At 46.8% G+C, this 16,515-nt stretch overlaps 1 protein-coding gene across 6 annotated transcripts in view; it reads left to right on the plus strand.

Annotated features, from left to right (window-relative positions):
- LOC147629391 (uncharacterized) overlaps positions 1 to 16,515 on the plus strand; it is a 204,725-nt gene that overhangs the window by 35,860 nt on the left and 152,350 nt on the right. For all 6 annotated transcript variants that reach the window (XM_086812629.1, XM_086812631.1, XM_086812630.1 and 3 more), the window contains exons 2-8: positions 10,538 to 10,792; positions 11,532 to 11,656; positions 11,845 to 11,889; positions 12,240 to 12,321; positions 12,505 to 12,573; positions 12,685 to 12,855; positions 13,086 to 13,220. In XM_086812629.1, coding sequence (XP_086668755.1) covers positions 10,538 to 10,792; positions 11,532 to 11,656; positions 11,845 to 11,889; positions 12,240 to 12,321; positions 12,505 to 12,573; positions 12,685 to 12,855; positions 13,086 to 13,220 — 882 coding nt within the window. The remainder of the gene's footprint in view (positions 1 to 10,537; positions 10,793 to 11,531; positions 11,657 to 11,844; positions 11,890 to 12,239; positions 12,322 to 12,504; positions 12,574 to 12,684; positions 12,856 to 13,085; positions 13,221 to 16,515) is intronic.

Genomic DNA, 16,515 nt, shown 5'->3' on the forward strand with positions numbered 1-16,515 from the left:
TGGACTTATCTTTGTACCTACCCAAGAGGCATCCCTGCATTACCCACTCTAGCAGGAGGATTGCCCTTGAGGAGGGATTATTAGTCAAGGTCCATCTCTCTGTCTATCTACAATCAGTCAGTCTCTATGTCTATGTGTCTATCAGTGTGATCTTACAGTCATGTCTCTGACACTCTGTCTATCAGTCTATATGCCTCTCTTTTGTGGATTAGCTACCCACATTCTCTTGGCATTTCTGTCTATGTCCCCATTTATCTTCTATTTGTCAGACTTTCTTATGTCTATCTGACAGTCTCTCTCTTTGTGGGACCACTCTACTGGCTGATTGTCTCTCTCTTTGTCTGTCTATGATCCACTTTTGTACCTACCCTTGTGGACCCATATGAGGATATCACTTGAGGAGGGTGTCTCAGGATCTTTGTCTGTCATGTCTTCTGTCTTGTCTCTCAGTCTATAGGTCTTTATGTCAGTCTTCTAGTCTTGTCTTTTGTCTTCCTCCTAGTGTCCACTTAAGGAGGGTGTTGGAAATAAGTGCACACTAGGTGTACTATTTCTCTAGTCTACATTTTGTCTAGTCTTAGTTTTTGTCTTGAGTCTTGAGTGTGTGCCATGTGGCACCTCCACATTTATCCCATAAGCACTCTTGCTCATGGTCTTGTACTTGGCCCTATTTATTCAGGGGTCACATCATGGAAATATATCTCTCAGTGTTTGCTTCATCTCTCTTGCAGTCTTCTTCCATGTTCTAGTTTAGTATGATACCATGCTAGATTTCTAACAGAAGACATGGTTGGTGGACATGCCATCTCTATGGTTGAGGCAGCGACCTATGGGTTAAAGGTTGGTCAATCAAAGTAGGAATCTGAGAATGATGAAGATTATGAGAATGAAGATTTTTGGCCATCAACAATGGAGCTAATTGCGTCAAAGAAGGTGTCTAAACAGGCTTTGCATGAGGCAGGTGACTGTATACGTCTTGAGACTGGCTGGGAAGAGCCTGTGGATTCTTTATCTGTTCATGCCTACATTGCAAAATGCCAGAATAATGAGGCACAGGTAGAGGGAAAACGTAAGAGGGAAAATGAGGAAGGAGGACCATCAAAAAGGGTTACCCGTGGTAGTGAAAAGAAGGATCCTGACCCTTCACATATGCCTCCACCGCATAGCAGACCTCCACAGGAAGTATCATTAGAAGAAGTGCCAGCAAAAATGAAGCATGAGAAGGAGAAGGGTAAAGGGAAAAGTCCACTCTACAAGCTTCAATCTGATATTGAAGCCGCAACAGACCTCAAAAAGGTACTTGAAGAGAGGATTCTAAACAGTAGGGTGGAATTTACACTAGGGGAAGTCTTGGGGATTGCAAAGAAAGAATTCCATGATGAGATAATTGATATTATACGAAGGAAAAGGCAGTCCATAATTGAATCTATTCCATCACAAGGGGAGACAAGCACTTCCAAGACTCATGGAGTACAGGTACAGCAAAAGGAAGAGAGAGAGAATGTGGTGGAATGTAATCACTTTGCTGAAGGGGTACGACAAGTGCGCTTTATGGATGAGGATGATGAAAAAGAAGTTCTCACAAAGAGTCATTACTCCAAGAGCCATTGGGCAAGGGCCACCACTGAAACCCTTGTCAAGATAGGTGACTTGGAAGAGCCGTATGTCGCTCTAATCGATCATGGGTCTGAAATAAATCTTATGGCTAAAAATCTCTACAACAAATGTAAGTGGCCAATGGATGTAGATCATGGGTGGATGATTAAAGCAGCTAATAACTCATCTGGAGAGCTCTATGCAGCCTGTCCAAATGTAAGGGTAACTATAGGGGATGTGAAAGATGATCAGAACTTCTTTGTTCAGGAGATGTCATCGTATCCCCTCATCCTTGGGCAACCCTACATTACAGCTGTGAGGATGGAAACAAAAGTTTTGGATGATGGCTCGGCATATGCAAGAATAAGGAGTAAAGATGGCAAGAAAGCTGTTCAGTTCTTGACAGTTTGCATTAACCATGAAAGGAACCGTGAGTCTCTTCGAGCACAGTCACTCCCAAAGATAAACAGAGAATTCATGAACTACAGGGAGATGAGGGATTTTGGCCAGGTGCCATTGTAAAGCGGGATTCCAATGGTACAAGGGAAAATGAGTTCTCGCAGGACTCAATCAATGTAAATAACTTTTCAGCAAATTTTCAGGGATTTTCTAGCTATGGATCACTGGTCTTTGTAAAAAGCAAGGATTTTTAAGCGTGGCATGCGTTGACATGTACAAAATGAACAAAAAAGTCTTGAGCAGTGTGGTCTTTTGGAGAAGAATGAGTTTATTTCAGGGGTGCTTGATGAGGTGTCATCTGTGGATACTATGGGTGTGCTTTTTGCTATGGAAAGAGCATGCTTACAGGGTGGAAATGAGATGATAGAGGTGTCATCTATGGAGATGTATGATATAATCCGGGAATTTGAGGGGATGGAATGTAAGAACATGAATTGTGAGATGGATGCTCATGTTGATACAAAGTATAAAACGGTTGCAAAGAAGGTGAAACCAGTTGCCTTGCCCTTGCCACCAGGAAGCAAGGAGAAAATAGATGAAGCCTCTATGCAACCGAATCTCAGAGATCCGAAGAAAATTGGGCATAAGTTTACACAGGAAACCCTAAAAGAGCTGAAGATTGGTGAAAAGGATTTTCTGTTGCCGGTTGAAAAGGAATGCTTTGAGAAGATGCTTGTAAAACATGGGAAAGCCTTTGCTTTTCAGCCGCATGAGATAGGCTGTGTTGATCCAAGCATAATAGCGCCAATGGTGATCTTCACTGTTTCACATGTGCCCTGGAACCTGCGGCCGATTCCAGTACCAAAGGCTCTCTTGCCAAAGCTGATGGATTTACTAAAAGAAAAGATCAGGATGGGAATTTTGGAACCATCATGTGCTCCATATTCCAACAGATGGTTTACCGTGCAAAGAAAAATGGAGCATTGCGCTTCATTCAAGATATGCAACGTGTAAACAAGGTCACAATCAGGAATGTGGGAGCAGGTCTGATTGTGGATGAGTTTGCAGAAGCATTTGCAGGGAAAGCTATATACTCTATGGGTGATCTGTATTCGGGATATGATCAGTTCCAGCTGGATATACAAAGCAGGGACTTGACCACAATGAAAACTCCTTTAAGGGTGTTTCCCAATATGTGGAAACATTCATGGTATGTCAAATGTACTCAAATGTGCGACATCGTGATGGCTTGCAACCAACCTACCCACCTGCCATGCACTACAAATGGGTGGTGGATCTAGTTACAATGCCTTTGGGAATTTGGCAGATGCGGTACATAGCACTTGCAAGAGAAGATTTGACAAATCAGGTGAAAGGGCGTGCTCTTAGAACAAAGAGTACGGAAACAGTATGCAAATTTCTCTTGGAAGATGTGATTTGCCGGTATGGTTGTGTTGGGAAAATAACAGCTGACAGGGGTGAGCTAGATGTTGAAGAAGCAAGGGAATTCTTATCTAGAATTGGCATCAAATTGGCCCTAACATGTGCTTACAACCCTGAGGGCAATGGTAAAAGTGAGCGAGGACATCCTCCAATCATTAAAGCTTTGGCTAAGGCATGCAGAGGAAGAATGCGAGAGTGGCCAAGGCTGCTACCATATGCTTTGTGGGCTGACCGTACAACTCATAGCTCAGTTTGACAGGATACATGCCTGCAGAATTAATGTATGGTCAGAAGCCAGTAATGCCAGTTGAAGAAGTAGTTCCAACTTGGAATGTATTACCCTGGGTGGAAGAATTGAACAGGGAAGACCTCCTTGCATTGCGAATAAGGCAGTTGGAGAGGAGGCCTGAAGATGTAGAGCTTGCTAAAGCTCGTTTGAAAGATGCAAGGTTGAAAAATAAAGAAAGATTTGATAGAAGACACAGACTCCGGCCAAAACCTATTGAAGAAGGTGATTGGGTCCTAATGTATGATAGTAGTCTTGACAACCAGTTTACTGTGCAAAGGAAGTTTGCAAAAAGATGGTTTGGCCCTTACATTATCAAGCATGTGCATGGAAATACCACGTATACCCTGTGTGAGCTTGATGGAACAGAGATAAAGAATCTTGTAGCAGGAAAAAGGATCAAGATGTTTAAAAGAAGGCATGACAGTGATCCTTTTGATTCACAGGAGACTCAGGATGAGAGGCTTGACAGTGATAGTATGGATATGGTTGAAGAGGAAGAGGAAGAGGATGATCTTCCTGGTAATGTAGAAGATGAAGACGACATCCAGATATATGTAGATCTTGATGATGATTTGGCACATACCAGAGGATGTGCAGGTTTAGAGGGGGTGGATGTCGTGCCATGGCACGTCTATGGTGTGAAACCTTGCATATGAGGCCATTAAATGCAAATCCAGATGCATGGGATTAAGTGCCATGACTCGAGTCATTATATGATGCCTAAGTACATATGTTCATATTGTAAATGAGGTTCAATAAGACGAGCTGAGGCTGAGCCAGGTCTCGAAGCCTCTGTACATAAGTGTGGTGTGAATCATGAAGTTTTTATGCTTATGGTGAACCTTGAGGTAGCACGAATTATCAATAAACCAAAAGCAGCATCACTTTCTTATGGAGCTGACAAGAAAGAAGGATTAGTTGCAGTTTTTGATCTTGATGGAAGCACAAGAAAGACTGAAGGACCAGCAACTGATCACTTCTAGAGAGGGAGTAGGCTTTGAGAACATCAACAGCTGCAAAGATGGTAAGAGCAGTTACTGGGGGAAGCAAGTGAAGAGTTGATTCCCGAGTACCTTGGCTTTGTCAAAGGTGTGGTTGATTCAGAAGATTTGCCCCTCAACGTCTTCCGTGAAATGCTGCAGCAGAACAAGATCTTAAAGGTCATAAGGAAAAATCTTGTCAAGAAGTGTCTTGAACTGTTTACAGAAATTTCAGAGAACAAGGAGGATTATAACAAGTTTTATGAGGTTTTTGGGAAGAACATCAAACTTGGTATCCATGAGGATAGTTCTAACAGGGCAAGGCTTGCTGATCTACTGCGCTATCATTCAACTAAAAGTGGTGATGAGATGACTAGTTTCAAAGATTATGTTACTCGTATGAAGGATGGGCAGAGTGACATTTACTATATCACTGGTGAAAGCAAGAAGGCCGTGGAGAATTCTCCTTTCCTGGAACGTCTGAAGAAGAAGGGCTATGAGGTACTCTTTTAGGTTGACGCAGCAAGTGGATCATGCGCTTCCACTTGAAATACCTCAAAAGCCACCTGTGCCTTTTTGTTGGTTATCTCTTGGAGTCTGTGGGAATGCCTTGATCATGAGAGTGGGGAGTGATGCGCGTCACTTTGATAATGATTATGTGGAACATGCTTTTTACAAAGGCAAACGCGTCATTCGCATGACGCCTAGCAAGGGCAGCAGCTGCAGACGACGCAAGGTGGTGGCTTGCGTGGCAAAAATACGAAGGATTTTTTTTAAAGGGGAATATCCGAATATTAAGCATGAAAAAAGGAGGCGCACCGTATTTTTTAATTTGGGAAATCGGAATTTTTGGCTGCAAAAGGGAATGGCGACCGAATTCCCTGCGGGAAATAGAAGAAAACCAGGGAAACGGCGCATATGGAAGGGGGGGTGTGTAAAAAAAGGGAACTAGAGTTGAATTCGACCAGAGATTCAAAAATTGTGAGGAAGGCTACTGTTTAGGGCATGGGCTGTCAGATTGGACATACAGGTGTAATCTCTTGGCTGATTTTGTTGTACTCAGCCTTTCATACTTTTGGAATTGGATAAAGAAATACCGCAAGGGGCGCCAAGCTTTGGGGCCAACAGGTGTCGCTTTGTTTTCAGATTTGGGCACTCTAGCCCGAATCTTTTCTGTTTTCATATCTAGACTACAAGTGGACGGTAGTCTACCGCACTCTGGTTTCTATCAGAGGCCGGTTTCAGCAATAGTTGGCTGCCTCGTGCTCCATGAAATAGCTCCTGAGCCAAGGGTAATCTGTAGCCTGATGTAGATCTCCTCGTGTCTAGATCTCCTTCCCAATTTGAGTCACTCCAACCGTGGAGTTCGACTCCGTCCGTTGTTCCCCCTCTAGTGTCATAGAAGAGTCCAAGATCCTTCGTCCCCTGCAGAAACTGCAAGATCTGCAATCTTGCGTCCCAATGAGTCTTCAAAGGTGTTTGCATGAATGAGCTCAATAGCCCCACCGGGAAGCTCAAGTCCAATCTGGTGTTCAGCAACCAAATCAATGAACAAAACCACTTCCGAAACAAAGAGGCATCAACCTGCTCACAAGGATCATCAACTGTAACTTTGGTATGCCAAGTCTTGGGAACCTGATGAAGACCATTCAAGGCCTTCCGGAACCTGTAAACCACCCCCTCTGAACACGGAACCTCAAAGCCTGGAGGCTGCTCAACATACACCTCGTCTTGCAAGTCACCATCTGCTACTTGCATGGCTTTCCTACAAGTCCCCTGGGAAAGAGCTTCCTCAACTGCAGGAGGCTCTTTGTCCCGAATGATACGAGACATCAAAGCATAGTTCCCCTGTAAAGGCTCCTTTGATTGACGAACGCAAGAACTGGAATGTCCCTGCCTACTGCTGCATTTGGCAAGCCATCCACCATCTGGTCTCGGAAAGCCTGCCGTAGCGTATCCAGCCTGCCGTAGCGTATCCACACACAAGTGGTCGTGACAAAACTGCCGCACATCACCTAACTGAGAACTTGTAAGAGAGAGTGCTGAGAGTTTGTAAATCCCATTCTCCACTCCACCTTCCCATACAACCTGGCCTGTCGCTTTGTCCCGTACAGCAATAGAATGCTCCTCAAAATCCACCCGTACACTAGTCTTGCAAACCTCATGCACTGAACAGGTGAAAACCAAGAGATGGGACAAGAAGAACTTGGGAGGAATGCTTCCCCCCCCTTTTGCCATCGGGAACGATCTCTAACTTGCCCTCACTGTGAATAGGTATAGTGGACTCGTCACCAATTAGGATGTGACCTACGTGCCTGCGAAGATCTTGTAATAACTCCGGAGGACTCATGTGCTTGGAAGCACCACTATCAAGAATCCACTCCCGAGTGTCCCTAGCAGTGAGTCCAACTGCCTCCCTGCTCGAAGAAGATGAAACACCGCTGTCCATAATCTCCAAGTGCACAAAAGCTGGAGTCTTCACGGTTACTACCGAAGAATCTGCACCCTCTTCGGTGCTTCGCTTAGGACATTTTCTCCAATAGTGGCCTTTCTCACCACAATTTTTATAGGTCCTCTTTGCCTTCAAGGCGTCACGATCCACGTCAGGCTCCTGCTTAGAGGACTTCTCGTCTGAAGACTTCCCTTTGCCCTTACTGCAGCTTTGCAACCGCTGGTTAGTCAAGGCCTCATAACCTCCGCCCTGTGGAGGGTTCGTAAAATGCGCTTCCTGGTCCAAGATCATAGTCAGAAGCTCCTCCCATGTGACGGTGCTGAGCTTGCCACTGGTGATCAAAGAGGATTAAAATGCTGAGTACTGAGAGGGCAAGTGAGACAACAAAGTGATGGCCATGTCCTCTGAAGGATATCTCCTTCCCAGCCTGAAGAACCTCTTGCTGAAGAGCGTGCAACTTATTGATGTGCTCCTGCATCGTTGAAGACTTTGCACGATCCATCACTTGCATTTGCACTTCCAAGGAAATCCGCTTCATGGGTGATACCCTCTTATACAGAGAAGCCAAATGTTGCCAAATCCCTCTGGCCAGCGTCATATGTTTTATATGATTAATCACCTGTGGTGTGCAATTAAGGAAGATGAAAGAACACACACGGGCATTGACACGATCCCACAACTGTGCTTGAGCCTCCCGTTCTTTGCGAGTAGAGGGTAACAGCTCCCCGTCATCCAACTCTGGCCGTGGAACACCAACAATAATGAAATCAGCCAAGTCATAAGACTCCAATACAGACTCCATCATAACCTTCCAGATGCCATAGTTGGTCCTGTCCAACTGTCGATCCATGGGAACGTGGGGAGAGTAGGGATCTTCACGTGCTTCTCAGCCATCTCAAGCAAGTCTGCCATCTCGAGGGGGGTTACTTTGGTGTTGTGAAGGGAGGGTCGGTGGGAAAAAAAATGAAGAAGAGGCTGCAACTAATATGCAAGGTGGCTGTCGAACGGTGATGGCCGCCTTCTACCTAATCTCCAAGCCCCGAACAGCCCAAGAGATCTCCAATCAACACCAAAAAACCAGCAGTCCCGCAAGCTCTTCAAATCTCCCGCAAGCTCCAAGGTCTTCAAGAAACAGTCCCGCAAGCTCTCCTAAGTCTCCAACCTTCAAGCCACTTGGGGCTCTGATACCATGTCGGAATACACAGCGGTTATGATACAAAAAACTGAGAGCACACGCAACAAGACTCCATGATGAAGATGAGCAAATGCAAGAGAACCACCGATGCTGACCTTCGAGGAGGGTGCTATTGTACAGCATTGGGCTACTCTTGGTATAGAGTTGGAGCAGATAGACTCTTTCTTCTGAGGGTATTTTCTTCTTGGAGCTGCAAGCTTCTAGGGATTTCTTTGATTGTGGCACTATGTTTATATTTGGGTTTGGGACCATTATTTGGAGCAGCACGTCGCAGCCTACATGGTTGTGTTCTTCCAGAGGAGCAGTGTACCTGGCAGGTTGTTCTTTTGCTTTTGTAGCAGCTGAGTTGCTCAATCACGAGATTGCTTGTGGAGCTTTCCTGGTACCTGTTGCTGCATTCTTTTGTCTTTGACAGAGGATGACTTCTTTGGCTTCTTGCAGTTTATTTAGCATCTGGTGCTGAGAGGGGGTGTTAGCATATACATCCCTAGATTCTGCCCATGTATGGTGTCCCCTTTTGATCCCTTTTATGGCCCTTGGTTGTGGGCTGGCCACCCCTATTTTTTCCCTATTTCCTGGTATTTTTCCCAGGTCGGGTGACTTATCTCTAGTCAGCCAGCTCTTGTTTGTCTAGTCGGGCAGTGGCTTTGTTCCAGTCGACCAGCCCTCATGACCTATTTATAGGTGGGCTTGCCTCCTCACTTTTTCATAGCTTGGTCATCTTTTGTATCCCTCACTTATGAGACCTTTATGTCTCTTGCTCGGGATTACTTTCATTGTAGCATAGCTGCTTCATATCTCTCTCTCTCTTGCGCTTCTCAGATCAGCACACTCTAGTGCTTATCTTGCTTCCGCTCTCTGCACTCTTTCATGTATGTATGTATCATAGTTGCATGCAACAAAAAAGGGAACAAGGATCCTTGGGTCGAAACGAGAACAAGGTGTTGGAGGTGGCAATTCTCGTAGCTACTCTTGGGTTATCGCATGACTAGAAGTTGTGGTGGATTATCCTGTATGCAAGAGCATGGGAAGTCGAAGAGCCATATATTGGATGTGGTGGCACCTTGTCATAGATCTCCTCCGGCCGGGTTTTTGGGGGGGAGCAACGGCTAGGAGATGGGAGCCTAGCCACCGACGTTGCTCAGTGCCCTGGGGTGGTGTGCATGCTGCTGCTGCGTGACTTTGACATGGTATTAGAGCTCGGCCTGTGTGGTCCTGGGCAATCCTAACCTCTGTTTGATTGAGGTGCTCGAATTGAAGGAGGGTGTTAGAGGTGGCAATTCTCGTAGCTACTCTCGGGTTATTGCATGACTAGAAGTTGTGGTGAATTATCCCATATGCAAGAGCATGGGAAGTGGAAGAGCCATATATAGGGTGTGGTGGTACCTTATCATAGATATCTCCTCCGGCCGGGTTTTTGGGGGGGGAGCAATGGCTAGGAGATGGGAGCCCAGCCACAGACGTTGCTCAGTGACCTAGGGTGGGGTGTGTGCTGTTGCTGCGTGACTTTGACACAAGGGACGGCATGCCCACTAGGACTACATGTTTTGATACACAAACTACGTCTTTTTTTTCTAAAAAAGCATAGCAAACAAAAGACATGCCTAAGAAAACTAAAAACATTAAGAAATTTTATGTAATAGATAAAGGGACACGAATGTACACCAACAAGGCAAGCATGTAGCCAAAAAGCCATCCGAGCAACCAAAAAGGGGCACATTGGCTGCTTGAAACAAGAGTTCAACACATCAAGCGGAGCAAGGGACATCTAGCCATCCACACCAGGGTAATGCAGTCAGTTTGGGCTGCCAGTGGAGGAAAAATGCAGCATTTTGATGCAGATAGCTCACACATGTGATTCATGAAGCTGGAAAATAGATCACAAGTGAAGCGACAGGCAGAACGTTGTAATTGCATCTGCTAGCAAAGCAGGCAATGGCAGCAACAATAGGGAAGGTGTTAAGAAGCTCCAAAATGCTAGTAAAGGCTGGGGAACTACCAGAACGTTCAGAATACTCGCTTTTCTTGTGCATAATTGTATCAGATTTTCACAGTTTCAGATAGTGTTTGGTATCTTTTGATAGTTTTTGACGATCGTGTGTTTGCTTTTTGTGTAGAATTTTGAAATCGTGTGGGAGCGGAAGCAAAAATTGCAAAGCATTGGTTTATTTTTTCTTTTTCAGGATGACATACGCAGGGAGGCTCAAACCTTGAGTTTGATCAATCATCCCAATGTGGTCAAAGCTTATTGCTCCTTTGTGGTGGAACATAGCTTGTGGGTGGTGATGCCTTACATGGCAGGAGGGTCATGTTTGCATATTATGAAAGCTGCATTTCCTGGTGGTTTTGAAGAACCCATCATTGCTTCTTTTCTGAAAGAGACTTTGAAGGCTTTGGAGTATCTTCATCATCATGGACATATACACAGGGATGTGAAGGTTGGTTGATTACTCTATTCTACTTTGTAATGCTACTGATCATACTACCTGTGGCAGTAAAAGTTTTTAAAAGTTAGTCTTCCGCCACCTCTGATCCAAGTGAGTAAGATTAGATAGGGCAAGTGCCAACAGGTGCTTTACCTTTCATCCTTAGAGTTTAGGGAACTTGTACCGCTTGCATCCATTGCCTGGATGTTCCCAATTCAGTTAGGGCCGTGGTAGCAAAGGAAGCATGGATCCTGCAAACCCTCCAAATGGGGCCCTCAATGCTGAAACATGTGACTTTAGAGTGCCAGCAGGGAAGGTGCCATGTGTGTTGTGCACCTTTTTGAGCAGAGCTAAGGTCGGCAGCTAGACAATCAAAGGCCAAAGCTTTTAGGAATGCTTCCCCCCCCCCCCCCCCCCCACCACACACACACACACACACAAAAGAAAGAATCCTTAGATTAGTTGGAAAACAAACCGTCACGTGTAACATCACTTGAGAAGGTGGGAGGGGTTCCCTCTATGGCTGGCTACGCTTGGAGGGATGCGGCATTAGAGGGGCGGGAGTGGGGTGGGAATGCTGTTGTTTGTTGTTATTAAGAAGCTAAGTTTAAACTTCTCAATCATCACTACATACCTTTGTGCCAAAATTTTAACAAGTTCTTGGTTACAAGAGATTATTAATAGAACTTCCAAACTACTTATTTCTATACTTCTGTCTCTCTCTGTGCCCCCCTTTTTTTCCTGGTTTCAGGCAGGAAATATCCTAGTTGATGGCAATGGTGTGGTAAAACTGGGAGACTTTGGTGTCTCCGCATGTATGTTCGATAATGGGGATAGGCAAAGGGCCAGGAACACTTTTGTCGGAACCCCATGCTGGTACTTTCTTCCTCCAGACATCCAGAGTACCCTCTTTCAGTGTGTGCATGGATTTATATCGATGGTTTTTTTTTTAATAAATTTTAAACATATCCATGCCATAAAATGCTAACAGCAATTCACTATGAAATGTCATGTGGGAAGTCAACTATCTATTAACAGAGTAATACAAACCTTACTAATTTCAGGATGGCACCTGAAGTTATGGAGCAAGTACATGGGTATGATTTCAAGTAAGTCCCTTTGTGCATATGCCTCCAGCCTGTCTGTTTACACCAGTATCCGCCCTGCTGATACCATTCATGCGAATGTCACATTCATTATGGTGTAGCTCTGCAAACATTCTTGGCTACGCTTTTTAATAGTGTGATCTTACATAAGGGCCTTGTGGGCATACAGTGTCTTTGGGCATATCCTTGTGTCCTGTGCTGCTGGTTTATGGGAAGATCCTTGTTTGGTACATGCCAAAAACAAGCCATTAATGACTTTGTGATTTTTCCAGCAAAGTTTTATATGCAGTTTTATGCTGCTGGTTGTAGTGTTTGTGGGTCTTCTTGAAAGTTATGAATGTTGCCTTTTGCAGGGCTGATATATGGTCCTTTGGGATCACAGCCTTGGAGCTTGCACATGGGCATGCCCCTTTTTCGAAGTACCCTCCCATGAAGGTTTTAGATAGTTTTTGTCACTATATTGTTGATTAAAATATTTGGAATTTATTTTGGGACTTATTGTCATTTTGGAAGGAGATTTTGCAAAGATTTTTGTATTCGTCATTAGTTTTCTTAACCAGCTACAAAATCCACCTTTGAAGGGTTGTCTGTATGAAGTATCTGCCCCTCTTGTCACAGGTACTTCTCATGACCTTGCAGAATGCACCACCTGGGCTCGACTATGAGAGGGATAAAAGGTTTTCAAAGGTAGACCCAATGCTTCCTTCCCCTGCTAGTTTTGCTCTGGCTGGCTTTCAAATTTCCTCTTGATTAATACTCATTCATGCTTTTTTATCTATGCCTTTTGGTGCACCTCAGTCTTTCAAGGAAATGATAGCCATGTGTTTGGTGAAAGATCCAACAAAGCGCCCAAGTGCAGAGAAATTGTTAAAGCATTCATTTTTTAAGCAAGCTCGGTCTGCGGACTATGTTGCCTGCACAATTTTGGGTCCTCTTCCACCCCTTTGGGAACGGGTTAATGATTTGAAGGTCTGTAATCCCATCTTTCACCTCCTAAACCACCCAAGAAATCAAAGACTCTTGCTTTATTTGATCCATATGAAGTGGATATGGCTGGGACCTCAGTCACCTTTACAAGTCTAGGTGAAGCTGAAATCCTTTCATCACACTTCTATATCACACTTCTATGTGTTTGTTTTGGAGGTCTGTGTGATTTCAAACTTGGCTTCTATGATGATTCGCAACATGATTGTCTACAGATCATGGACGCTGCACGCCTCGCTCAAAAGAAAATGCCTTATGGGGAGCAGGAAGAACGATCTCAGAATGAGTACAAACGTGGTGTGAGCTCGTGGAACTTTGATGTCAAGGACCTAAAAGCTCAAGCTGCTCTGGTATGACTCAACTTTTTTTTTTTCCCGAGAAAAGATCCTTTCAGTAGTTATATAAAAAAAACGCCCGTAGGGCTACAAAAGACCCTCTTCTGCTCATAAGACAACAGAGCAGAGATCCAAGCAAGGCAGCTAGGGAGACTCTCCCTAGGAAAAATACAAATATCAGTACAAAGAACTGAGGGGCTATATCATACAATAGGAGGGGGGAAAAGCCAAAGAGGTGGCCTGTAGTGCCAGCGGGGGGAACCCGCGTGTAGGGTATAGAAGGGGCCGCTGCGCCAAGTGGTGTGAAAGGCCTGGCGCCGCAAGATCGCCTCATCCGCCGAGTCGCCCCGGATGCGGTCATACTGTCCTCGCAGGGTGTGGATCAACTCCTGCCAAATCCCCCGAACAGTCTCTGCTGGTGGCTCCAATCTCCCCTCAAAGGTCGTGAAACACCGGGCTCTCCAGGTGAACCAGATGGTGAGGCTGCTGAGGAGCTCCCATCGTAGATCCCTCTCCTGTGTCCAGCCGGCGGACGAGAAATCCGGTGAAGGAACGAGGCGAGGCTGGCCCCTAATGAATCTGATGGCCTGGCTGTCCTGCTCTGTCTCGTAACCCATAGCAGGCTCTGACGAAGTCGACCAAGCAACGGCACCCCACGTATACATGCCCTCTGGAGAGAGGGGGGCCAGAATGCGCAGCATCCGCAACCAAATCTGCTGCGCTTGAGGACAGTCCCATAGGCAATGTCTCTGTGTCTCCAAAGGGTGGCCGCATCGGACGCAGGCCGTCGGAAGACCGCTGTAGACAAGCCAGGTGCCAACTGCAGAGCCCCTGTGGGGGCGACCAGCCGCTGGAAAGTCGAGATCCTGCGTGCCTGTCGACTAGCCCAGAGCCTGGTCCAAAAATCCTCCAGGAACTCCTGTGAGAGTCCCTGTAGCCGCCAATGCTCCGATGCAGTTGGAGAGACCATCCTCCTCGCCGTCAAAATATGTCTCCCCAACCGAACAGTGTAAAGGTGATCTCTGTGGCCTTGGGGGATGCATAAGGATCATGCCACTCGTACTCGCCAGGGTCCCACTGGAGCCGGGCCAAGGGGTGCGCTGCATATGCCCATATGCGCCAATCAGAGTCCACATCTGCAGGGTTTGGATCAATATGCCACTTCCGGGAAGCGGCGGCCACTACCCGTATCCTCTGAAAGATGCACTCTGCAACCAAAGGCGACTCCGCCTCCACTCTCTGAAGTCTGCCCTCATCCTGGATCTCATAGTAGAGGCATCTACCATCCTCAGTGCAAGCTCTGACAGCAATCAGGATCTCCAACTGTGTAAAGACTCCCATCCACCGTGGGGCCACTGGCTCGAGAGGCGTGAACCACTCCTCCGTGAGTGCCTCCTGAATGTCATTCCTCATAATCAGCCCCCCTCTCAAGTGACTCAGCCTCTCCACCTGGATCTCCTTCGGGAGACCGCAGAAGGCCTGCCAGTCTCCAAAACTACGTGCTGGGCCTGCCACCAATGGTCCCCAGGCTAGACGAGGCCGAGAACCCAGCATATGACCCTGCTCTGTGCGTACCGCTGGGCTCCAGATGAGCGGCTGTCTGGCCCGCTCCTCATCACAAGAAGGAGGTCTCTGAGAGAGTCCCGGTCTCAGCAACTCCCAAGCTCGCAGGATGCTCAAGGCAAATCTGTCCTCCCATCCTCTACTGAGGCCTGTCCTCCTCATCTCTATGAAGATCCATCGTATCTCTGGTGCCCAAGTGCCCCCTGCTGGGGGAGCCCGAGCTTGCATCCGCTGAAAAAGAAGCTCTTTCCAAGGCTCAGCGCCTGGAAGCAGCCCCCGAACAATAAGCTTCCCCAATAAGGCTCTACTCTGATCAACTGGATCTATAATGCCCAAGCCCCCCTAGGCCAGCGGAAGTGTAATAACTGCCCAAGCAACCTTTGCTCGGGCTGGCTGACCATCCCGCCCAGACCAAAGAAAGTTCCTGATCAGCCTCTGTACCTGGCTGATGCAAGAGCTCGAGAAGATCCAGCAAGACGTGATGTACCACATGGTCGCTAAAAGCACCTGATTTGCCACCACCACCCTCCCAGCCAAGGATAGCCGAGCTGTACTCCAATACAAAAGCTTCTTCCGGATGCTCAGAAGAAGCAGGGCAAGCTGCTGCTCAGGTGACAAATCTAGTCCAATCTGGCATCCCAAATACCGCACTGCTGTGCCAGGAGGAATCCATCTAAAACCCGGGTCTGGGCTCCATGCCGGAGTGGGAGCGCTACTAATCCAAAAGGCCACTGTCTTGCGCCAATTGATCAATGCTCCCGAAGCTGCACTAAAAACAGCAAACTCAGCATCGAGCAGGTCCTTCCCCCGGACTGGGAGCTGGAGTCCTCTCAAACCAACCTCCTCTGCCGTCAGATACATGCTCATAGCCTCAGCAAAGAAGAGAAAAAGAAACGGGGCGAGAGGACACCCCTGACGGACTGATCTGGTCAACTCAAAACTCGACCCCCGTCCTCCTGCCATCAGCACCTGGCTATGAGCTGTGGAATATAGAGCCGCCACTCCTCGAATCTAAACTAGCTCAAAGCCCAGGCGAAGCATAGTGCCCTCTAAGAAACCCCAATCGACTCTATCGTATGCCTTCTCAAAATCGAGAAGCATCACGACCTCACCGAGAAATCTAGCTCGGGCTGTCGCCTCCCAGAAGGTGAAAATGTTGTCAAGGATACTGTGCTCCTTGACGAATCCTGTATGGGTAGCATGAATCAACTCCCCCAGGAAGGGCTGGATCCTCAAACTCAAGGCCTTTGCTAAGACCTTGTGCTAAGACCTTGTAGACAGTATTGAGGATCGTAATAGGTCTCCAATGCCGAATATCATCTGATACTCCCTCCCCCTTGGGGATAAGAAAGATCAAGCCCTCTGAAAAGCTCTATGGCATCACCCCAGTGTCCAAAACATACTGAAAGTCCCTGCGGAGGCCTGGCCCCAAAAGGTCCCAATAGCGCATAAAAAAGGCAGGCGTCAATCCGTCCTCCCCAGGGCAACTATGGCGCGGAAGGACCCTCAAGGCCTCAGCAAGCTCAACCTCTGAAAGAGGCTCACCCAGAACTGTGCGCATACGATCTGTGACCCTCCTCTGCACATGGGCCCACATAGTCTGTCTGCAAGCATCCCGAGCCTCAGTGGCTGGCTCCGCTGAAAGCATGTCTCTATAGAACTCAGTGGCAATGGCTCTGATCTCCCCGGGCTCAGTGGCTACCGATCCGTCCTGCCTCTTGAGCTGGCGGACTCCTGCTCGAGCGCG

Source organism: Cibotium barometz, chromosome 18 (genome assembly GCF_041138505.1).
Source record: "Cibotium barometz isolate CiBa-2024 chromosome 18, ASM4113850v1, whole genome shotgun sequence".
Classification (NCBI taxonomy): domain Eukaryota; kingdom Viridiplantae; phylum Streptophyta; class Polypodiopsida; order Cyatheales; family Cibotiaceae; genus Cibotium; species Cibotium barometz.